The 26,680-nt window shown below is 38.0% G+C and overlaps 1 protein-coding gene across 2 annotated transcripts in view; it reads right to left on the bottom strand.

The window, feature by feature from the left end:
• Positions 1-23,467, bottom strand: part of LOC121732871 (formin-like protein) — a 66,266-nt gene extending 42,799 nt beyond the window's left edge. For both annotated transcript variants that reach the window (XM_042122870.1, XM_042122871.1), the window contains exon 1: positions 23,110-23,467. In XM_042122870.1, coding sequence (XP_041978804.1) covers positions 23,110-23,262 — 153 coding nt within the window. In that variant the 5' untranslated portion in view covers positions 23,263-23,467. The remainder of the gene's footprint in view (positions 1-23,109) is intronic.
• Between the last annotated feature and the right edge of the window lie 3,213 nt (positions 23,468-26,680).

The raw sequence follows: 26,680 nt of genomic DNA, 5'->3' as shown, positions 1-26,680 counted from the left end.
ACTCTTTGGCATTTTTACAGTAGTCACAATATATAGCTTGAGCATAATACATTTGTCTTTAAAATTTCCCCGCATCCGCATCCGGTGTTTTTGTTAAGAAAATCAGATAATACAGATAGAAATAAAATAGAAAAAGATTGGCGAATTAAAGAAACATAATCAAGGACATAATCTCTATGGAACTAGCGTTAGTCAACTTTCCAAAAGTTTCTCATGAACCTTATTAGATTACCGAAGAGAAAGGCAGATTACAATCAAAACCGCCAAGATCTGATCGCAGCCGGGGGCAAAGAACATACGGTACAGTTTTCGCACTGTCAGTACTAGTACTGCATGGAAATTCCTCGCAAACAAAGCGCGATAATCGAGACAGAATCGATATCAGTACAATACGATATCGACGCCGACAGGCCGGACAAAACGATCAGCTGCGAGTTGCAACTTGCAACACTGTGACTCAGTGTCGTGCAGCTCACGGAGTAGTGATTAGGGTCTCTAGCGGCCTATACGTCAACGAGATAAGGATCATTCAAATAAGCTCGGAGGTAGAATAATTCTGAACCGACGATATTGCCTAACAGTCAACACATGAGGACAACGCTTTGTTTGGATAATTTGTTGGACGGAAAACCAGTTCGCCAAGTCGCTATAAATTAGTGTCAGCACCGAATGTAGTGTCCTTAGTCCTGACACGATTAATCACTGAAACAACGAACTTGTTGAAGTCCAGCCAGTACAGTCCTCACTCCACACCTACACCCATGTAAATTCTCCAAATTAATCATTTGTGAAACATGCCAGGGATACCGGATACCTTATTCTATATTATAATATTCGCCTCGTTAATAATTATCGTAGTGTTTTGATGAATAAAGATATGCCCCGCCTTCTTGGGTAGGTAGTAGGGAGAGTAGTGGTGGTCGCTCGACTTCGGTCTGACGATCACTTCTTCTATCAGCTACGAGCCCGAGTGGTGGTGTTGAGTGATATAACAGTATTCTGTGTTTTACTCTCCCTACAAGAATGTACAAATTGTACAATTATAATAGGTACTAGAACATTAATTAAAGCCCAGTCACTTCTTATATAAAGCATTAGCTTTCTGAATACAATATCGATAGTCATTAAGTAGGCACGAAGATCTAACAACATAATAATTGCGTAAGATTCTCGCATATTGGATTTCCTAATACTATTTGTCATGCTTCGGTATAATATAATATAATAATAATATCTATGGACGCTTCACACCACGTCAGTCTGGCCCCGTGCTAAGTACCTAAAGGACTTGTGTTACAGGTACCAGACAACGGAAATATATTTAATACTTTTATACTATACATATATTTAAGATTTTTATTATATCATACACATATTTAATACACATCCAGACCCGGGAACTTTGAAAACTCTTTGTTCCGTCGGCGGGATTCGAACCCGCGACCTCCGGCTTGAGCTACCGACGCGCTCACCACTGAGCCACAGAGGTCGTCGTATGCTCGGGACTGATTGGTAATGCGAGGATCATTCAAGGAATGATTCAGCGGGGGTTAAGTATGCAGGTCAGGTAAGTCAAAGGTCGACCCTTATTCGATTAAAACCAAATTTTAATCGAATACTTAGCGCCGACTGCAGGTTTACTTCAGGAACAAGTCAAGTAATTTAAATTACAATTTGTTATTTGCTTTAAATGCCATGAGAGTCTCGATAGCGATAAATAACACAGCACGTCAAGTAACCATATTAAAGCCCACAAATGATTTAGAAAGACACATTACATATCAAACATCCCCTGACTGTATTAGTGATGATCTCATGAAAACTTGTAGCTATTGATAGACACGTTCCAATGATTGCAATTCATGATGAGACGAATTGTACAAATATGGCATGAATCAGAAGACGCCAAACAGGGATGGCACCAGGTGAAAGACTCCCCGACAGATGTACACTATCATTATCAATCTCAATGTGAGCAATTTAGTTTTTACTTGGCCGAGCGGTTGGATATGCTACAACCTCAAAAATCGAATTTAATTGCTCATCAGAGAAATGCCTTACAAGATAATCGCTAAAGTTGCAGCTGGAGGATGAGGTTTTTGCCTGCTGCACCCTTCAAGAATTTAACAATGAATGGAAGGAATCTGCTAATACGCTATAGCCTATAACAGCATTACAGGTCCCAATCTTTCTCACACTACGGTCACATTCTAGAGAAGCCCATCCAGTTTGATCGTTGGTGGTCGACGCTAGTCGCTAGAGCACTTCAACTATTGTCAGTTAGAAACTAGTATCGTCCAGAGCTATTTTACCTGCGATAGAGCCTCTATATCCCTAACATAAGATCCATTTTCAGACAACTCCGGGTAAAACTACTCCAAACGGAGGCCCACCACTCGACAGCCCTGCACGTAAACAATAAGTTCCCCGAACGATAGTCGTTGACTCACTCAATGAGTTATCTCTGCTATTTATAGAGCATTTACTTCGGTAAAAATACCGACTGTGGCACTGGATATGTTTATAAGCTGAGTTTCTACCACACGATTTTAAATAAACTGACGCGGATTTTTATATCCGGCAAAATGGAAATCAACAAGAACACTATTTCATCAATGAACTTTTCATGTTGGAATGCAGATGCTTTCATTACACAGGTGATTTCGCACGAAACATTTAAATTTTTCCGCATTAAATATATATTTAGAATATGTCTTTTTACGCAACTCAAAGTATCTTAATACCATTTTTTTAAACAAGTTTATATCGGTTAAAGCTTGAGGTAACAGACGGACACAATTTCGCATTCATAATTTTTGTATTGATTATGGTTGACGGGTGGATTAAAAATTGAATTTATAAGCGGACAGCGGTTAAAGAGCTGTAATTGAATGCCTTCAACAAGCACACCCCAGACGCGGCCGCTAGTCGCTAGACATATCGATTGGACTGCACCACTTTCTCTTTCAGCCATGAAAGCCACTGTAAAGCATTGAATACCTTCGGACACGCTTTGTTTGAACATTCTAACACGCTACATTTCAATGCGTTATGTTTCTCATGAATATGAGCATAGATCCACTTTAACGGAGGTCCTTTGTGAAGATACAATAATAATATTTTTGTAAAAACATAAGAAATCTTTAGTTTTGTTGTAATATTTAATGTTTTCAGTATTTACATACATTTTTATCCAGAAATTGCGGAAACCTTGTTAAGAAATAATGACAGTAAGGTTAAAAGCCTCAGACAAACGATAAAGCAGATACAATCTACAAGCAATACAAACAAATAAAAGTTAAATGCGACACAATCCATAAGTGTTTAAAAACAACGAAATATATTCCCACAGACATTAGAAATCAAGAAACATTTTGGATTTGAGGAACTAGATCATTCCCTGGAGCCATCAAATCAAGTTTATGTTAGGTACATGAATTTGACAGGTCCGAAATTGCTTGCTCACTTAAGAGGGCGACTAACCCAAAAAATCAAACATCGTCCTTCTCTCTTCACACTCACGCCCGTCTTTCATATGCCAGGTGACTTTTTTCACCTTCCGCGGATTCATCGCAAAATTAGTTTTTTTTTCAAAAACTCGATAAATATACATTTTAAAATCCGCTAGGTCGATCTCTCAATGATAGAATTTTATACAATGTGTTAAAATATTAACTTAGTTCAATGCACGGTTATGGCAATAAATGAAAAATTCGTGAAAATTAGATGCATATTTGTGTTTTTTTTCTATCAAGAAAATTATAAGATATCGTATTTTTGCTCAGATCGAATTCTCGGAAATATAATGTAGTATCTAATTTTAGAAAATGAAACAATTCGGGGCTTATTTTCAAGTATAAAAATGAATTATAAAATCGACACTTTAGGGTTAGTCGCCCCCTTAACATGTACAATTTCGGAATATCTGCCTCTCCACTTTCCTATCGACGCTGACGTCCATCTCAATTAATTTATGGCGCTGTGATCTGATTTCTGAATAATAAAGCACTATAAATTGGCACGTGGAGTAATTTTTTATTAAAAAAAGTCTTCCCTTTCCCTCAATTTTAAATCCAGATTAGAGACTCATTAGGACAGCGTTCGTCAAACAAGCCACACCACTATACCACATCTTACGAGGTTTGTCATAAAATTGCTATGACTCTTACTGCCGCGGCACTCAGTGATATGAACTTCATGTCAAAATCTTATCAACATTAAAGGTAAATAATAATAATTACTAAATATCTCTGGATGCGTCCGTAAGAATTTCTCTTATTTCTAAACATTTTGATACTGTATACGTTCACCACATCCTGGTAACAATCATCGTGCGGCGGCCACATACATGATACAGGCTACAGCCCATATCTATTTAATATTGATCACCGACGGAACGTGCGTGGACTTATTCAGATCCAGTACAAACTCACTGCAACGATGTCTCAATGTAAGCGAGCAGCATGATAACCATCAACGATCTACATTATCGTTTTATCAAGAGTCAAGGGCAAAATGTCTAAATGGTATCCAATATCCGTACTAATATTGTGAATGCGAAAGTGTGCCCGTCTGTTATGCTTGAATATCAATATAATATCTATGGACGCTTCACACCACGTCAGTCTGGCTCCGTGCTAAGTACCTAAAGGACTTGTGTTACAGGTACCAGACAACGGCAATACATTTAATACTTTTATACTATACACATATTTAATACACATCCAGACCAGGGAACATTGAAAAGTTTTTGTTCCGTCGGCGGGATTCGAACCCGCGACCTCCGGCTTGAGCTGCCACACACTCAACCAATTGAGCCACAGATGTCGTCATTCAGAGAGAATTACTAAAGTTTGTAAGATACTTTTAGTCCCGGGAAAAGGACATAGGGTAGAAAACACGCAATGTTCCTGGCGCCATAAATTAATTGCAGCGCAACTGCATCTATTTGCTCTTAATGTGTAGCAGCATAAAACCGAGGACGCATAATTAATCTAGTAAATCCCTAACTGTTTCCTTATTCCTCTGCAATAATATACTTCACTTTCCTTGCTTGTCTTGCTAAATTACACCTTTGATGATAAAACAGCGTAGAGTCGACGCTCTCGATTCCATTGAAACGACAAGACAACAAGAGATTAGATCTTGCCCCTCGGCCACCCATGTTGATTGCACCATGGTCCATGCCCCATGGTGTTGTGACGCAATACTTGCTGCATTGTCGCCTGTGCATCCAGCGGAACACGACCCGCCGGTAATCCATTGTTTATATGACCGTAGTTATGCTTTCACTTAATGGGGAAATCGGCTTCCCATATTGCACAAGATACTATTGGCGGTTTGATTCGATTGGACATTGGCTTACTCCGTCGCTAATAACTTAACGACCCTGGGTCTGTTTCACCACTTCCTGATAAGTGCCGAATAGACTATCCACCACTTAACTTGACAGATAGAGTACAGAGAATCTGTCAAAATAGTTGTGAATAGCCTATTCGCCACTTTATCAGAAAGTGGTGAAACAGGCCGTAAGTCAGATAATATGTTTATGACATTCAGTGTGGCTGGTACACACTGAATTCCATGTGGCAGTGGGTAAAAACAGGCATTAAGGCTTTCTATTTAGTAGAAGTCCGTTCGCATCAGGGTAAACTGATGTTATTAGGCCTGGTCGGGTTCTTTTTTAGCAAATACTTTAATAACAGCGGTTCTCAAATATGCTAAACTTCAAATTAATCTTCAAATGTTTCTCGAATCCCTCTGGTAAAAGATTTAAAAAACCGCCGTGACTAATTAAGCCGATGAAGAAATATTTGTCGTCCTCGCCATTTTGAAAAGGTCGCCCCTATAGCTTCAACCTCGGAGAAGATAATAGTTAGAAAATTACCCAAATCAATTTAAATTGTATATTTCTAATGGAGCAGTAAAAACCTAAGATAGCATGTAACTTAAATATTATGAGTAACGTTCTCGTCATAATATAACTATTGCGATGACTTGGCTAGACGAGCGTCTATTGGACTCCCTTCTGGACGTGGCTAAGTTCGCTTTTGCGCAAAAGTCGACTGGACATGAAACCGCCGTGTCACCACCATAGTCCATATATCATACTTGTAGTCTGCTTGTAGTAATTAACATTGTCTCACATAAACTCATAAGCGCTTCGGTCACGCGAAACACTAATGAAATCCTCAAAGGATGACCTCACTAAATATTCACAATTAACCTCCAGTTTTTTGGGTTAAAATGATAATTAACTTTATTTTTCGCGATAAATTCCCTATGTATGTTGATAGCATTTACTAGGCATTTAAAGATTAATGACTTTGAAATAAATAACATAAGATACATCATACAACCCAAGCATCAAGCGCAAAACTCTACCTCAACCAAATCGCGTCTTTTAAATTCCTTTACATTGCTATTTTAAAGTAGCTTCCACTTTAAGTAATTGCAAGCTTCGAGACGACATGCAGCTTGGCTTTTCGGCCACTTAGTACCACTTAGTGTATTGTGAACTATTGTAGTAGCTTACGAAATTCATCAATACTGCATACAACTTAATCATACTTCAGGTCTAGAATATAACTAAATAGAATATTAATAATATAATAATAATAATATCTATAGACGCTTCACACCACGTCAGTCTGGCTCCGTGCTAAGTACCTGGAGGACTTGTGGTACAGGTACCAGACAACGAAAATATATTTAATACTTTTATACTATACATATATTTAAGATTTTTATTATATGATACACATATTTAATACACATCCAAGACCCAGGAACTTTTTGAAAAACTTTCTGTTCCGTCGGCGGAATTCGAACCCGCGACCCCCGGCTTGAGCTACCAACAGCCCACCAACTGAGCCACGGAGGTCGTCAATTCTGAATAAGCAACGAATTTGGAAATGCTTTTCCATAATTCATTTAAATCAGGGGTTCCATCAGCGCCGGCTTTATATTTTTTATGAGTATAGGCCACTTTCTTTTCGGCGCCTTTATATGTACGAACTCTGCCGCCATCCTAGGACGCCATAGGTCGCTGCCACTATGGCCATGGCCTATATAGCCCATACATCAATCCAGAGCTGGATTCCAGGCTGTCACCGTCATTACTTGGCAAGATGACAAGGACAGGACTTGAGCGTGTCATGGGATTTGGGAATTGGGCGATTCCATTATCGCGGGTGCAACAGTTTGACACACTTAAAGCTTCCTACAGCCAAAATGAAGCATATTTATTAATAAAACATCCCTTGAAGGGATACATTTTAACTGGTTTAACAATGATTTATAAATGAAAACCTTCATCAAATGTATGAATTGCCACAAACAGGTCTGAAGTGCCATCGCGGGTGCAACCAAATTGACCCTCTATTAAGAACTGTGATGAGTTCATATGTGAATACTGGTTATTGCGGAACTTTTACAAAATAACTTGCCTATATTTCAAAATAGCATAAAACAAAAAAACTATGTAACTAGATAAAAGTAATTATAATAATAAGTACTAGAAGTTATTAACCATTTTACGATCGCGGGTGCAACATCAAAATTCTCAAATCTCTTAAAGGTGAATTAAATCGTAATTTTAAAATTTTCGATATGGAATATATAATATATACTAATAAGTTTGTAATAAAACTGCACCAAATTGTAGTTTTATTTTATTTTCAGTTGTTTATTGGCCTGACAAAATTAATCGTCTAAATCACTACAACGATTGAATAGTGTAATTTATACAAAAGATTTCGACATATTGCTGTATAACTATACCACAACTAAACAATAATTTGAAATAAATGCTATTTTAATTTAAGAATATGGGAAAAAACATCGCGTCCCTTAGATGATATTGCTTAAATGCTCTAAATTATTGGAATTTCATTTTTCACCGATAAAAATTGTTTTGTTAGTAAATACACATTTTCTTACGTATATTCCAATAGAAAAATGCAATTAATGTCTCATTTTAAAAATTCTCGTTAAGGGCCGTCTGTAGCGGAATCGCCCAATTATTATTATACATTTGTTTTTTTTTTAATGAAATAAAGGGGCAAACGAGCAAACGGGTCACCTGATGGAAAGCAACTTCCGTCGCCCATGGACACTCGCAACATCTGAAGAGCTGCAAGTGCGTTGCCGGCCTTTTAAGAGGGAATAGGATAATCCGATATTACCCAGGTTATTTATTTTATTTATATTATTATTCCAGGTTAGGGAAGGGAAGGGAATAGGGGAGGGTAGGGAAAGGAATAGGGTAGGGGATTGGGCCTCCGGTAAACTCACTCACTCGGCCAAACACAGCGCAAGCGCTGTTTCACGCCGGCTTTCTGTGAGAACGTGGTTTTTCTCCGGTCGAGCAGGCCTATTCGTACCGAAGCATGGTTCTCCCACGTATAAAACGTTTATTTACCTTTGTAAGAAAACCGTCAGAAGCGTTTAAAATTTTTGAACTGCTTAAAATTTTCACACTTTCAATATATTATCTATGATAGCTCAGCATTAAAGTTATTCCACGCTTTATCCTATTTGCACGTCTTTTAACTTCAGTCTTCATGGCTTAAATTACAAAGTTCGCGCTTGTCAGGTATAACAGGTTCGAATATGCATCAGACATTGTAATTACTGACTTGAGTCTGATACCTGCATGATACGCGGACCTTGGAGTGGTGTCGACTGTCGAGTGTTGGTTTTTTACACCTTCTGGCTTCTCGATTGACGCGAAAGAAATATTCTAGGGCTGCCTGTTGATTAGATTATTCACCGAAAATCGTTAATCACTCGGAAATCATACTTTTTGGTGCATAATAACAGTCATATTATGTTCTTTCTCGGAACTCAAGGTATCTTCATACCCTTATATCAAAATTTGATCACTGCTTTGAACCTATAGAGGTTCCTTACCTCTAAGCTCAAAGCGGTGATATGACATAAACAGTAAACCCTTCATATATAATATGCTATGAGTAGAGAAGAATAAGAGTGTAGTAGTATGGATGACCGTTAACATCGAGAAATAATTTTGGACTCGGAAACTTTTCTTAGGAACATTTCGTAATAGAGCACGCTGCACGGCTGGACGTTATAATGATAACGTCCAGCCGTGCAGCGTGCTCTATTACGATTAATGAATCGTTTTTATTTACGAAACCCGAAGCACCGACCGGCAAGGTCGGATGCCGTACACGGTCGTGCGATGCTCACGATCCAAAACATTTACTTTCACTCACAAAAAATCGTAATTTCGTCATAAAATCCGGTCGCCTTATTCCGAGAGCAGCTGCGGGCCCTGCCATAGCGGTAAATATGTTACACAATTGAATTATATTTTTAATGCTGAATCTAGAAATTTATAGTCTTAATAAATGTTCTCCAGCGTTTATTTTTGAAGAAACGTCCAACTAGAATCAATCAACTAGAACCAGCTACAACGAGTCACTCTGAATAAAAATAACTTAATTGACTCTAAAAAGTCATCCATCTCACGAATCCGACGAGTCCTTAAATCAAGCTGCCGGCGTTATCGTATCGAAGACATTACTATATCAATTAGAAGATACATAATACGGCTCGGGAGGCTAATCTCGCTGGGGTGTATTCAAACCGGTGGGGTTATCACGAACCGGTCACGTGCCCACACAGGTGAGGCTGACGGCCCGATCATCCCACTACCTACTCATACATATTATAAGACCATCAGTTATTTTACATCAACAGGCAGGCATAAAATTAAAGTAAGTAAAATGTAAAGTTGATATTGTAAGCAACTTCGTTACGTCTAAATTCTAATACATCGCGTGGCCATCGTCCACTTTCCGAGATAAAAAGTCTTTTCCTGGGACTCAAAGTATCTTCGTATCAAATAAAATATGGATATCGACTAGGCGGTTTAAGCGTGAACAGACAAACAGCTGAAATACTTTTGCATTTGTGTTAGTATGGATTTGATTAGATCTTTATACGACTACATAAGTTCAACAGATACCTTTGGACTTAACTAGTAGGTGGACACATCTCGTTACCATTTCAAGACCAAAATATATTGAAATCCTACACCCGTGTATATTCACGGTTGGTTTGGCCTCTGAGTGATCCCAAAGTCAGATACAGTAGTTTATATTTTATAAATCTCATTAAAAACGCAGACTGTGTGGACACAATATATTATTGTATCGGATATCTTCCTTCCTGATTGCCGTATCAAAATACCAACAGAAGTAATAAAAAAATTCTCCTTACTAATTCAGTTCGATTATAGAGAGTAAAAGGATGACTACCAAATCGTTGGCAGTCATCCTTTTACTAACACTCTTTTAGAGTTAACACTAGTTTAGATTTTTGTTTGACCATACTTGGGATGCCAATCTTCTGTAGGATGATCTCTAAAAGTGCCAGTGGAGTTTTACCATATGCCAAGATTTCCTACATCTTTTGTCCCGTAGTACTAGGGATGCGGCAGTGCACAGCGGTGCAGTGATATGTAATGACGTCAGCAAACATATGGCCGCCATCCACCAGACTTGGGAACTCTACATATCCGCTTTAGTTTATTTTTTCTCTCACGATAAATGAATCTTTTGTGTGAACAAATATCATTCGATTCGAGTACCACCATTAATCATTATAAAACGCATATTGCGCTGTGGAAGTATATAATGTCTTCTGCAGTTATGTACAACAGTGACCTTATTATTATAAACACAGCAGCACAGGCCATGGATCCGATTGCATTTAAATCTGACACTCAGATGTTAAGACATTAAGACATCCGTTATGGCGTATTGACTTGAGATTCATCACCAGGTTTGGACCACTCATTATTGGGCATTATTACTTAATAGCTGTTGGAAATATTAAATTAAAAAAAAGTAGAAAAACACCAAACACACTTTTACTAATCAAGAAGACCCTCAAACTTCAAGCATTGGGTACAGCTGTTAAAGATAATAATGATCCTATTGCCAAAAATCTATGAAGAACATCCACCATCATTAATAGTAATGTGAGAAGCTTTTCCTCTGGTGTCCAATTCCCAAAGCGTCCCGGCATCCAAATGTCAGGTTTACCGCATTCTACGAGCTGCGACAACCTGACATTTCATGCCACGCTTCTGCACACATACCAGCCGGCAGCCAGCGCCGAGCTGACATTTTTATGACCAACCTTTGCTGCACCGTTTACGGTGGAGGGGTGGAAGAAAACAGTTCTGCAATGCGGCGTCTAAAAATATTATATTAAATCGATCTATCGGTCGGATCGAGAGCTTAATGAATAATACAAGGAGCATTTTTATCAAAACTTAAAAAATGGTACTATAAAAAAATATGTGCTATTTGCGCTAGCAGAAATTGTAGCCAGTTACGGATCTCTCTACTTCACACCTTTCAACTGGGTCTATCCTCTCCAATTGTCCACTTTATTAATTCTACATTTAGTGACGGCTCGTTAATTTGTCCCGCTGCGTTTGGATCACGGTCTCCGAAGCCGTGAATCGCTCTATTACTGGGCGTGGGAACTACTCCGATCACTTTTTCGGTAATCTTGTGTCGCATTCGCGGAGCTTTGAGTGTCCATATATTCTATACGTTCAAGGATTATGGTTATTGCTTTTTTGTGTGGATAGACAATTTTAGTCCACAAATCCATATTATAGTGTGTGGTTTCCAACCAATATTAATGCTATTCCTTGAAATATTTATCTGATGACTAGTCTTAATCTGAAGCCCAGGTAGTCCACATCACACTATAAGGTGCGGTATAATTTTTAATCGGAGTGGTCTGTTTTTTGTCGGGGTCTGAATCATCACGCATTAGGCATATGAGAGGTCAATGTCGAATGACTTTTGGAGGTTGATAAACTGTGAGATAAGCTGAGAGTATTGCGCACGTCCATACTGACTATAATATATTTTGTATTACGTCGATCATTTGTTTGTTGCCATTGTTTAAACTTTTTTCTTCTTTGATGAGCGAGATAAGACAGATTTCTTTGAAATATTATATTATGTATTGCGACCGTTTCTAGAGTAATATTGCAAATCTTTTTCATGATTCGTAGGACCTCTTTCTAAATTAGCTTTGGCGCTCAACTGACCGACCATAAGTACCACCGAATGTAGTATGTTTGTGTATAATATAACGACATGTATAACGACAGATACAATTATAGAGCTGCGATCGTATCGTCTATTTAAGTATCGAGACGGGGTCATCGGCCGCAATTAATTGATTTTTATCTAACAAACATCCCGACTGAAGTTGTTCTCTGTGTTTAGTCAGCAGCAAAAAGTACAACAAAAAATTGGATCTGAATGGATCCTGGACCCGAGCATGTTCTTCGTATAGATATATGTAGCATATTGAAGGCTTCCATAGAATTACAATCCGATGATGAAGTTTCGGATTTTTTTACCATCGAGTGATAAAAAGAATTTTAATCGAATTTCAATTGTAATTTGATAGGAAACAGACTGGATCAAATAAGGATCGAATCTGCAATTAGTGTTAGATTAAAATAATAGTATTGCCGTCCTCTAAAAGGACTTTACATACAACGGCTTCCGGTAACTTTACACAACTACGTGTTATACTCTGGCCGTAGCTTCCGTCGATTGTGATGGCGTTATTGGTTAGAGGTTGCTGCGATAAGCCGAAGGTCTCGGGCCGTTAGCTGTTTTCTTAGAAAGCCATGTATAAAGGTCCACACCTTGGGTGAAATCGTGTTATCTTTATCGTTCCACGTATTTATGAAAGGGATGGCATGACATTTGTGTATTTATCGATTAGCAATCACCCAATCATGATGGCGCTCTGGCGCTAGTGGTTTTTAAGTTTTTTAATAACGGGGTAGAAAGTACAAGACAATCTTTTACCACCATACCAGACAAACCGAGTAAAGTTACTGAGTAAGTGTGTGGGTTGAAAATAATACCAAACTGTCGAATTTGTTAGTGGTTAACCGAGGTCTGACCGGTACAAAGTGTTAGGTGACCCATTCCTATCGTGTTACCTTAGAAGCTAAGACCAAAGTTTCAAAATACTTTTTTCTGTTCCTTTAAAAGCCTATACTGTCTGACTGCTGAATAACGGCCTTCTCCAAGGTTTATCACACTTCCGTAGGACAATAACCAACTATTTTTAAACCAGCCTTAAAAACCAAAACTAATTGTATGGTAGGTGATAAGTACTTTTAAATCGGGTTTAGCCCCACCACTGTATCTCCTGTGTCGCCAGGATCGACAGCGATATCCAACCACGAAAACCCTTTGATATGATCTCAGGGAGACTTGCATATTTTCCAACCAATCATTTAATAACATACAAGAAGTAGTAAACCTAACGTAAACAGTCTTCACCACTATCTTGACCCGCTTGTTAAGTCAAGGGTGAGCTATCTGAGGACTGAGGTCACATTCAGTGAACTCCATTTTACGCCCCAATGCGATAACAGCTGTTGAAAATTGTTTAAATAATATCTACAAACAACCGTAAAAATTAATAGGGTTACTATATCCGTGCCAGTAAAAATACAGGGTGAATATTTATTGCGTTTCGAGTATTATAGAGGTCAGTGGTTTCGAAACATTGCAGAATGAAAACACTGAAGCAACTATTTCCAAGGGAGAAAATTTCTTTGAAAGTTGACAAATCTATCGTTAATGTTGCGGCGACAATGTTGCATGGAAAATGGAAATGTCGCAGCGGTAGTTTAGAACAGCCTCTTTCTTGTAAGTCGGTTAAAAATGATGTAAATTAGTCGACTCGACAAGCTACTTGACTTGACCCCCTTTCCGGACAAGTGCGTTTTAAATGTAAATGCGGCACCGACCAATGATGTACCACTGACGGACACGATCCCATCATCCTACAACTAGCACAGATGCAATTAATATTTTTAAGTTTTAACTTGTTACGAGTTCAATTTTTACGCCGATTTTTTGCAAGACGAGTAACCGCTGCCCAACTTTACAAATCAGTATGTAGCTTAAAACTTCAGTTTAGGCTGGCCGCAAACGCACGTTTCCGTGTTCTATAATCTATATCCGAATTCGTTTTCCGTATTTGGAATTCCATGAGACTAGCGCAAACGTTGGTTTTTTTCGCGCTAACGCGCCGGCTTGCATTTGCCGTACGGAATTCGTTCCGTACGTCGTACGGAGAAAAATGATCGTGTGCGGAAGTTACTGTATTTTCTATTTCTGAAGTTATTTGTAAAAATATAATGTTGCGAATATGTAGTACCATAAGCTGGAGGCTTCGCGGCGGTCTTCCATGAGGCCCTGGCACCTGGCACGTGAGCGAAGTGTATCAGTCTCACGCGCTTGACCGCGGTCTGGTTGACTCGTCAGTCGTCACTCGTCAACGTCGCGTTACGCAACTTAAATAGGGGTCATCGTCATCGCGGTTAACCGACGAAAAGTAATATAATTTATATTAACAAACTGGTAATAACTTTAATGGGAGAGTAGTAGACTAGACTGTAGCTATGTGTTCCTTGATCGGTCCAGTTACTCCAGCCCCGTTGATTTGTAATTTGTATGATGTATCTATAGATTTCAGCTTTATAATCTAGATCTATATTTTATACTTATATTAAACCCGAAGAGTTTCTGTGTGTGTTTGAAAGCGTTAATCTCGGGAACCGCTAGTTCGAATTGTTTTTTTTTTTTTGTGTTAGATGCTGCGACCAATAGCAGCGAAGAATCAGTGGAAAACGTGAAAAAGAACGGGGAAAATTACTTTGAACGCGCTTATTTCACGAACTACTGGACCTATTTTATGTTATTTTGCACAGATATAGAATAGACCTCGGGGAGGGAGGTAGGCTAAGATTTGCGGTAAAATATACAGTTCCCGCAAATACCTCTTTAATACGCTAATATAGCGATAATAATTAAAAAGCTATCGGCTTTCAGCCCGAGCGGAACGTAATATCCTGTAATGCCCGCTGGTTCTATTCACTGGTACGAGTGGTGTGGGGTAGAGTCACCATGTTCACGACACCGTTATGCGGGACAGTCACGAAAACATGAATTTATGTCGATGGCAAGTGTTTAAAAGTAAGTTTAGCCTTAAATATTATAACAATAAAGCCCGGTCTTAGAAAAAGGAGAGAAGTTATGCCTATCGCTACATATCTCATTCACTGAGGGTTTACGATATTTCATTTGCCAACAGATGGAGCTATGTAGCCGTATCGTGATGAACAGCTGTCATATGTCACAAATTAATAGTTTTCACTTGGTTTTCACATGTAACGATATAGCCGTCACATGTCTGTTTGACGCTTTGACGCGATATTTGACACGAAATCCCTCTGGTGGCAAATAAAATATCGAAAACCCTCCTTGAGCACGCATTTGACGCTGTTTCCACAGTTCGCAATGAAAGCCGTCTCTATACAAATTACAAATTGTTCTTGTGGAATTTTGTTACCAAAACTTACATTGAAAATAGGAATATATTGCTACCATAAAAATACTGTCGTACAAAATAAAAAATAATACAGTAACAATAGAATGCGCAAAACATTTTGCAAAACTAAAAAGTATAATACTTACAATGTTTGTTAAAAAGTTTCCCCTGTGAATTTTTATTGTTAACTTTTTTCTGCCAATTAAAAGTTTGTTAATTGCAAAGTTTTTACTCTTTTTTATATTTTTTCAGTTCTAGCGTAATAAGCTTATTCGTTTATTTTAGGTTTACTTACAGATCTGGATTATGAAGTTATCTCTTGCGTGAATACGAAGGAAGAGAGAAATAACAAAACCTAGTGTTAGCTCCAAGTCTGCGCGCGGTCTATCTGATAGAGAGAGGGGAGAGCGGTGGAAGACACGCTATTGGTAAATCATACTGTAGAACTTCATTGCTATTATCTATTATACCTTATTGGTAAAATACACGAGCGCCTATTACCACCAATTTTGCCAAACGACCATGCAGTTGTACGCTTAATATTTACACGCTATCCACCTCATTTTTCCCGCAGGGCGCAGTATTTACCGCTGTCGAGTATGAGCACAGTCCACGCCGCCGTACAAACATGGCCACCGCCCGGGCAGTGGTCGCGACGGCATTCCTTGACACCCGGCGAGCATTTCCATACCCAACACCCGCGCCCACACCCGCGCCCGTGCCCACGGCTCACCGCTCATGTGATCACTGATCGAGCCGCTCGCTATTGCTTTATTAACTATCATAATATTATATCCAGGATGTTTGTTACTCACGTTTAAGGAGATTTAGTAAAGGCTAACCAGTGCGTAATCTACAGCACTCATGATTACTAGGTATAGGGTTAGTAGAGTCCTTTAGTTAAATACTAGAATATACGCAGGTCCGTTGTGCTGAAATACCTGTATCGAGCGATAGCGTATTATATATTTCCGGGATAAAAAGTATCCTATATCCTATACCGGGACTCGAAGCATCTCCATAACAAACAGCAAAATCGGTTGAGCGGTTTGAGCGCGAAGAGTTACAGGCCGACAGACAGACCCACTTTCGCATTTATAATAGGTAGTAGTACGGATTTTCTTCACGAGTCACCAAATATTATGTTGTTTGTTATGTAGCTACGCAGCTGTCTAGGACCTAGATCAACTTGTGAATATTGTCAATAATTTACGTGTGGAAATGGCACCTGATATATTAAAATATATTCTACATTATAATATTATCTATGAGCAGGAGTTGGGGGGAAGTTGCCATGGTGACATACTTGTTACTTCACTTCATAATTATTATTCTTTACAAATAAAGCACTACGATACAAAATGTTATTTTAACTACACAACAGCACCAATCTATTTTATTTTAACAAAGCATACGCCCAGGTCGGCGCTAGTAGATTTAAGTAGAACAAAAAATACTTACATGGACACTTTAGGAGCTACAGCATTTCCACCACACAATGACACATCCGCAGCAATACTAACACAATTCGGATGCAACATCTCTCGTTACAAAACACTGTATCGATGTATTACATCAAATTACTAATCGTAAGATAATAATAATAATTGATGAAATCTACGCACAGGTGTTATTTACCAAGTATCTTTAACGAACATCACAGTTGAGAACAGCCTGTATAATAATAAAATTGAATCTTAAATTTTGATAGTCTGGCTAGAACTCGATAACGACTGAAACGATTTGGCTAATTTTAGTGTTGAAATATTCGTGGAAATTCAGGGAAGGGTTATATTAGAAAGAAAGTGTTACGACCTCTGTGGCTCAGTGGTGAGCGCGTCGGTAGCTCAAGCCGGGGGTCGCGGGTTCGAATCCCGCCGTCGGAACAAAAAGTTTTCAATGTTCCCGGGTCTGGATGTGTATTAAATATGTGTATGATATAATAAAAGTATTAAATATATTTCCGTTGTCTGGTACCTGTAACACAAGTCCTTTAGGTACTTAGCACGGGACCAGACTGACGTGGTGTGAAGCGTCCATAGATATTATTATTATTAAAGGTCACCGGGTCATCTAGTGCTAAATTATAAGAGGATTGTTTATTTGGCCTTATTAAGTACCAAATATCATCAGACACATATTTTAATAAATACTTTAAAGTTGTTTTACTGCGATAAGTATGATAAAATACGAATACACAAAGCTGAAACTGCTAAAGCATCGGAATGTGAGCTGAGCAGTGATCAGTCAGCACATTTCAACAAATACATTAATTTAGTTCACCCAGCGAGTTAGCCTCAATGGCCGACTAATTTAACATTTAGGAGCTAAGATCCACTCGCGCCAGATCGTTCAATCGTATCAATCATTCCTCTTTCATAGTATACGTACGAAGAAGAGAGATAATAATAAATTATTATATTTAATCCACGATTATCTTTAACTCAGGGTACAAATGGCCTGATGTGTATCGTAAATCGTAATCATCTTCAAAAACTATTCGTCCTAAATACGAGGAGATTTATGTAGGCTATCAGTTCCACCGGGTTACGAGAGCAGGGTAAGTGAAGAGAGTCTCCTGCGCACTGCGCACAGACTAAGGCACTATAAAATTATTCCTGCGTACCTACTCTGGTTTTAACGAAACCGGTAACCGTCACCGGTATTTTACCCTCCATACTAATATTATTAATGCGAAAGTGTATCTGTCTGTCTGTTACCTCTTCACGCCCAAACCGCTGAACCGATTTTGCTGAAATTTGGCATGGAGATACTTTGTGTCCCGGGAAAGGACATAGGATACTTTTTAAACCAGAAAAATGTACGGTTCTCGCGCGATAAACGAGTTTTGACGCAACGGAGTTGCGTCCGTCATCTGGTTTATTATAACTTTGAACAATGATGAAAAACTCAAAGCAGATATGTTACTACCGCGCGCGTTGCGAATGGGACGTTTACACTCAGCCCTTGCCACTGCCCCTGCCGCTGTCGGAAATATTGCCTCAAATACTTCTGCGGCATTATAGAGACGAGTGGGTGGTCACACTCAGCCCTCATACTCTATTTTTTTTTTTTATTTATTAAATAAGAGGGCAAACGAGCAAACGGGTCACCTGATGGTAAGCAACTACCGTCGCCCATGAACACTCGCAACATCAGAAGAGCTGCAGGTGCGTTGCCGGCCTTTAAACGTACGTCTCGCAACGATGGAGGATATCGAAACTGTTGCGGCGAAAGCATTATGTCTGCTGAGTATATAACTATATGCATATTTTAAAAAGAAATCAAAACAGATCGAATCGAAGACGCCATCGTCGTAGTAAAAGGAAATTGTGGATGAGGGAAATTCAGTCATTTTTATCACACGGATCCCATATTATCCGTTCTGTTTCATAAAGTTCCAAAAACTTAATGATTTTCTCGTTACTCCACTCAGTTGGCGGCGGTATCGTATTTTAGACGTGGGAGAGCCATGCTTCGGCACGAATGGGCCGGCTCGACCGGAGAAATACCACGTTCTCACAGAAAACCGGCGTGAAACAGTGCTTGCGTTGAGTTTCGCCGAGTGAGTGAGTTTACCGGAGGCCCAATCCCCTACCCTATTCCCTTCCCTACCCTCCCCTATTCTCTTCGCTTCCCATCCCTACCCTCCCCTATTACCCTATTCCCTTTTAAAAGGCCGGCAACGCACCTGCAGCTCTTCTGATGCTGCGAGTGTCCATGGGCGACGGAAGTTGCTTTCCATCAGGTGATCAGCTTGCTCGTTTGCCCCCTTATTTCATAAAAAAAAAGCCGGTGACATTTTTGTGGATTTTGTCGCACGTGCTTCTCGTTCAAAACCCTGGCGGCAAGTGAGCGAGAGAGCTGAATGTAAACACTCACTCGCGCTCGCGCTGCCAGTCCTTTGACTTCCGCCCGAAAAACCGACACTCGAGGGAGCGCCGGGCAGCGGCATAAGCAGTGGCAGCGCGAGTCACCTATTTACATATTCACGCTGCCCACTTCCCTCCCTACTTCCCTGTCCAACAGGGCTGAGTGTAAATGTCGTAGAAGCTTCAAATACGTCCCAATTGGGCCGTCTGTTGTTTAGTCTGCATCGAGCGCAGTCACGAATGTGCCGCGTCTTGTCTTACCTAAATAAATTGAAAATGACGTCGTGCGTGTTTCGAAAATGTACCAATTATGACTCAAAAGAAAACAAAACACATGGAATCTCTTACCACATGTCTTGATTGCAATAAATACCTCGATTATTAACATTTTCAATAAATTTTTCAAACAATCTGGAAAAATTTGAATTTTCGTCATAGCTAGGCGAAAAAAGAGACAGCGATACGATTCGACGTTTAAAAATAGAATTGTCTCTTTTATGTAAATGGTTTTTCGTATCTTTTGTTTCACTTATCTGTCAAATTTGGCAATGTTTGCAATTTTGAATTTGAAAATTGTTCGGAAGAGATTTTAGTCGGAAAATAGTATGGACGTAACAGATCTCTATAAGTAGAATATCATTGACTTTGAAACTACAATATTTATTCCATAATATTATATCGTTATAGAATTCCTACTCCTTACCAAAGTCCACTACTCGCTAGATACGATCTTGTATGCATAACTCCCATGGATGGCTCTCGACGCGTCCCGTTATGTCCGACTATGTTTTACAGATTCTAATATACGAGGGCCATACCGGGGGACGACATAGCTATACGGATTAGAATTCGTGGGACAATTCTAGGCTAGGCTAGGCTAGGCTCTAGTGGTTCTCCGTATTTAACACATTTTGTTGGCGGTTTTAAGACAGTTCCAAAAGAGGAGGTTCTATTGCCGGTAGTGGATATATACTTTTTTGTTTAGTTTTATAGCATTGAGCTCTTGAAATGTATGTAAGTTCTCAACGTAGCATTAGCAGATAGGAGTACTTACGAATTTATTACGACTGTACATTGGACAATTACTACAAATCTGCAATTAACGCTTACGATGCTAAAGACTATTGAGTATTGACGTTGGCTGCAGAAATAAAATAAAACTATCCAGTATCCATCAATTTACAATGTTCGTAATTTAAATTGTAGCGTTCTAAAATGGAATTCTTAATGTCACTCGGTCCACGCTCGGTAAACGAACACCGGTTTTACGCCGAGGCCAATTAACGGGGAGCTAAATGTAAATAAAGTATATATAAAAAGTCCAGGTACGGCCTGAATGGAGCAACTGACTTAGATAACATGATAATCCTGATGAACAGTACATACATGTAGAATAAGCCTGATTCTAATACTAAATGCAACATTAAAGTGGCTCTATTCTTATTAGACTACGAAATCGTATTCTCTTAAAATTATGAACAACAAACTCATGTGTGTATTTTTAAAACCAAATAACAAGTCGAGGGGTGAGATGTATTCTCTAAATCAATGTATTTCTGTAACATTGCAGCTTCTAAATTTTGTTTAATTTTAATTTAAATAAAATATAAACTATAAAGAAATTAATACCAATTTTAATTGTTGTAGTTAGGGTAAAGTAACTGTTAAATCATAGTTTCAACGAAGAATATTATAAAAGGAAGGAAAACAATGATTTACTTAATAATGTGTTAAATAAACAATATTTACAGCAGTATTACTTATAAATGCTAAAATTAAACATTGATTAATACAAAATATTTCAAGAGGAAAATATCACTGCAGAATGAAATAAACAAGTATGCTGACTTGTTGAGTATTGCACTGTGTACAATCAACATAATGACTTGCACGCCATGCTGTGAGTAGCATATTAATTGTACATGCTGATACTACCTACACTTCCAGTACAAGGCATTCCAGATGGCAAAATATTTACAGAAAAAATATTTAATACACTACAAAGAAAAAGTTATGCCACAATCAAAATGAACATTTAACACCACTGAAATGGCGGAAGAGAACATTTATTTAACCCGTCGATTGTTGAAAAAACGGGGCTTGATGAATAAAATTAAATAGAGTATACAAAATTCTAATGTAGGCAGCAGCAGGCAGGCCTAATCATACAATAATGTTAGGAGTGGGTCCTCTATTAACCCTATTCTGCTAAATGGGTCAGAAATGAGTCAACACAGATGACAGAAGGCGTAATTTAGTTATTAATGTTCTAGAGACCTTGAGTCAATTCTTTTCCTGTTGTAACCAACAATTGACATACATGAGATGTTATGTACTATCAGAGAAGTTTACTCATAGGCAGACGGTGCACCTATGTAACTTGCTTGTGTTATGTCAAACCCGGCTGGGTTTGACATAACACAATTTCTTCAATAATAATATTATATTATTATTATTGAAGAAATTTATTCATAGACGGTTCATGGGCCTACTACATTTGGTCAGATTATGTCAATTTATTATAGTGGTGATCTGTCGGCTGACAGATCACCACTATAATAAATTGACATAATCTGACCAAATGTAGTAGGCCCATGAACCGTCTATGAATAAATTTCTTCAATAATAATAATATAATAATATCTATGGACGCTTCACACCACGTCAGTCTGGCCCCGTGCTAAGTACCTGAAGGACTTGTGATACGGGTACCAGACAACAGATATATATTTAATACTTTTTATATTATACATATATACACCCAGGACCCACCCAGGTGAGAGACCCAGGTGTAAGGGTAAAGGGATGGTTGCGGAAAATTCAATGAGGCAACTCAATGAAGATATGTCAAGATTTTTTACATAATTAAATAATTTGAATGCAACATCAAATACATACCTACTTAATTTTAGGAATAAAAAAAATTATTGTAATGTAGTTTTTGTATGTTTAATACCTCGAACGTGAGAATCACAGACACAATAGATTTTCAATTGTTATGTGACAGCTAGGTGCCGCTTGGGGATTGATGGATTAAGTTTCTGCTTAAAAAATTTAATAAAATAAACTGATAAGAGTGTTGTTTTCAAAAAAGTATTGTTTTCTTATCTAACTCCAACAAAAATTGTATCAGAATGTTGTAACAAACCCGAAAAAGTTATCGACAGGAAATGAATACTAGACGGCATTATCTAACTTCCTAGGACAGATGATTTATTCCATGATAACAGCTGTTTACATACGGAGAACGTAATATATGATACGGAGAACATGTCAAAATATGAACTTTTAACCTGATGATAATTTTATCTGGTAACGTTTCAAATGGTATTTGTAAGGGTTATGGTTCCATTTTACATTATTTTAAATTAAAGGCATAATTTTAATGCTCAATATGGGATATTCAATGAAACAAAATAAAAGAAAAAATAAAAGAAAAATTTAAAGCAAAGACAAAGATAATTTAATTAGTTATTATTATTTTTATTCATATTATTACTGAAACAAAGCAAATACTTTTAGTTTTAGTCATAATTACAAGATAAACATAAGATTTACATATGAACATAAAACTCTGGCATTGAGATTTGAGTTATTTATGTATGCCTATTACTAATAAGAAAAATATTTAATTTAATTTTTAAAATATTACATTAAACATTTATAAAAGTTCCATCTTACAAGTTTCCTCGCAATGTACGTAGTTTAGAGCAGTCGTCTTAAGGAGCACGCGCTTAAATAAGAAGCCGTATTGTACGTAAACAAAGAAGGTGTTTGTAAACAAGATTACCGGTAAAATAAGCGTTTTACTCACCAGAACTTTGATAAATCTGTTCTCCAGCTCATCCCTGTCCGGCATAGGGGGCTTGGCCCGGCTCCGCGTCGAAGGCTGGCGGACATGGTTGCTCTTGGTCGGTCCCACCGGCCCGTCCAACATTGTCTGCTCCCTCGAAGTTATCAAGCCCATTTTACGATACACTCAACTGACACTATCGAACATATTTTGCTCCCACGAAACTTATTAAGTCATCGTAGCACGAGCGACACAAAACACAAACTATGATGAATTCACATTATCACAAGGCGGGTGCGATACCTACCGTAAACCACATCAACAAACCAAACTGCGACCGCGCTGTACGAGACACAAAACAATTTACAACAAAAAACGCACCGGGGTCCGGGAACTGTCATCTGTCATGTAGAAATAAAACGTCAAAATTGACAGTTGTGAGTTTACTAACGCCACAGATTAAAGTGGCGCGAAGTTCGTGCGAGTTGCAGTATTTCCGCTCCATAGACAAAATTGAGGCATTTTCTTATTTTTTTAATTTGATTGTCAAACAGTTTCCATTTTAGTAACTAGATGGCGTATGGGTAGACAACTATCGGTAGAGTGCGTTTCATCGAATAGTTCCTTTGCCGTCATGTTGGCATTACTGTCTGTCAATAACGTAAACATCGTATATATTATGTCTATGGTAGACATCATAGACATACTGTCGTATAGACCACCTGACAACCCGAAAATGCGTGACCATTTTCGATCTGTCAATGTGTGCGTGTGCTAGTGATGTATATTTTACTATCGATAGTATAGTATTTTGCTATCGATATGATAGTATAGTCCGTTCAAGTTATTTTACCTCAGTTTCTATAAGAAATAAATAATATACAACTTTGACAGATTTGTATTTCAAATTAGGTATCATAAATTTTGGTGACGATTGAAAAGTAGATACACATTTTCTTTTGGAATGATTTTTCAATCGTCGGATATGTTATGACATGAGGTTCTTATAGGGGTAAATAATATAGACATAACACATTATAAAGTTGCTTATTTATTACTCAGGTAAAATCTATCTGGTAAATCATCCCTTACATTGAAAGTAAACGTTGAAAGTAAACAACACACAGAGTATATTATATTTTATTCTTAAATTAAATTCTTAAATAAAAACCGACTTCCAAACAGGAGGAGTCTAGACGTTCGGCTGTGGATATATTTTTTATGTATGTTCAACGATTACTCCGCCGTTTATGAACCGATTATCAAAATTTTTCTTTTGTTGTACATTGTATTGTTCCGAGTAGGTATCATGTTCACAAAAGTGGTGGTCTGGTGATGGAAACCATGATAAATCGAGGTGACTCCTTGATATTCAAATGGGAACATATGGTCCCAGAAAACGTTCAAAATCTTTCGATTAAGAAATTTAAAAAAGTAGTCAAAGAACGTTTTGTGCCAAAGCCTATTATAAGGTCAACGATTTCATAAACGATGGCACATCTTGCGAGTAGAATGCTGAATGACTGCTTGCAAGGCTACTTCTACATGACTTACAATTATTATGTGTCTATCTATGTTTACATTGTATAATTTTTAGTTACAGCATTGTAAATTTTATTTTAAAAGATTATTTTTTTCTCACTTTTTTTTGGTAAAAAGTGGGCCCCGTGCGAGTTTCTTACGCCGGTTCTTCTCGTCGGCTTAGTTCCCGAACCGGTGGTAGGCACCATGTATTCTGAAAATATATTTTATTTAAGATTTGTTCAGAAATAAAGCAATTTAGATTTTTATTTTTTTTAACACCAACTGTAAGTATAGAAAACGTTAAGGACAGCTAAAAAGAGTAGTTAGTATTACCTTGGAAGTCGGTTTTAATTTTTTGTTTAAAAAAAATTAAAACCGACTACCAAGGTATTCTACCCCATCCATACCATCAATAATTGCTACAAAACTGGGCAAAAGAATGTAAAACTCATAAACCTATAAACTCAAACTCAAACTCAAACTCAAAATTTTTTATTCAGAATAAATTTTTTCAAATATTCTCTGAACGTCGGGGCTACACAGATGCCTACCACCGTATCAAGTATCAAGTTTTACCATAGACTTAATATATATTAAGTCTATGGTAAAACTTGATACATTTCAATTTGAAAAAGACACGATGATATTCCAATGAATAGGATAATAAAGTTATTATAACGATGTTTTAGTAAAAACTCACGGAAGAAATAGCCCTATTTTCATACAAGTAGTGTGCGTTTATTTTCTTGAATATTTCTATTTATCGATTATTTCGAAGCACATTATGATACAGGAAAGAAAGTCAATTAGTTCATGATATCGATTAACTATAGTTCAAGTGATGAGAATCCGTAAACACACGTAAAAAGCTATGCAATTTTTATAGCCAAACTATTAATTGATGTGACAATTTTAGCACTAATGCCTTATAAGGCATATAAGACAAGCACGAATAAGGGATTAATAAACTTATAAATTATCTTTTTAGCTTACAAAAATACCGATTGAAAAGCCCAAAAAACGTTGTTCAAAAACTTACGTATTTAATGTTAAATCCACGTGTTTGAGGCATTCTTTGACCATTCTTATGGTTTATTATTTAGCGGAACCACAAAACTCATCAATATCTAGCATTAAATGTTCACTAAAAACCTTTATTAACACTTTTATAATATGAAATATGCAGACCGACTCCTTTGTTATGTCCTACTAAGTAGGACATAATATTACACGCTTTTGACGCTTATACACTGATATAAGGCTCTCTCCAGTCTATAGTACCTCAATGGGTTAATAAAAAAACATTTTATTTAGTTTTTTTTTTTGCGAGAGACGCAAGTAAAGGGGCCCATTCACGGCAGGCCGCCTTGCCGTCCGCCGACTTATGCAGGATAGTGAATGGTGTCGCAGGCCTGCATGGCCGGCCGGCAACGACACCATTCACTATCCATAATCCAGTATCCTGTATAGCCGGCGCCCGGCGGACGGCAAGCTCGTCGCCATCTAGCGGCGTTAGGCGAAAACTATCGGTACCGCAGTGGCGGACGGATAATAATATTAGTATATATACCGTATTAAATTCCTTGTGCATGGTAGAGCAGTAGAGCTCCTTCTCCTCCGTGAGTAATTTGTATTAGCTGTGTTCTTCTCCTCCAGCTTCCCAAGGAAGTAGATTGCCGCAATTGAATACTAGGTGGCGCTACATCGGTAGTTAAAATTGGCCGCGCCTGTGAATTCAGCGTCACACAGAAATCACAGGCGCGGCCAATCAAACAACCAAATTGTAGACAAAATTTTAACTACCGTACACATTTCTCAGCAGGCAGCAGCCTAGCTTGCTACATATACTGTGCAGCAGCCAATTCACCGATTGTCCCTGAATGTCCCTGAGTCCTGACTCCTGACCGATTAGCTTTCGTCTAGATTTATATCAATATCAGCCAATATCATAATTTCTTTACAGTCTGCTGACTGCTGAGTGATTTTTCTAACGTTCCAGACAAATATTTTAGCAAAAATGTATACTGCTGGGTGCAAAGGTAAGGTAAATAATGAAAACAAAAAAGTT

This window comes from Aricia agestis, chromosome 13 (assembly GCF_905147365.1).
Source record: "Aricia agestis chromosome 13, ilAriAges1.1, whole genome shotgun sequence".
In the NCBI taxonomy this organism is placed as follows: domain Eukaryota; kingdom Metazoa; phylum Arthropoda; class Insecta; order Lepidoptera; family Lycaenidae; genus Aricia; species Aricia agestis.
Note: the sequence above shows the minus strand (reverse complement) of the source record. Positions and strands in the feature narration are given on the sequence as shown.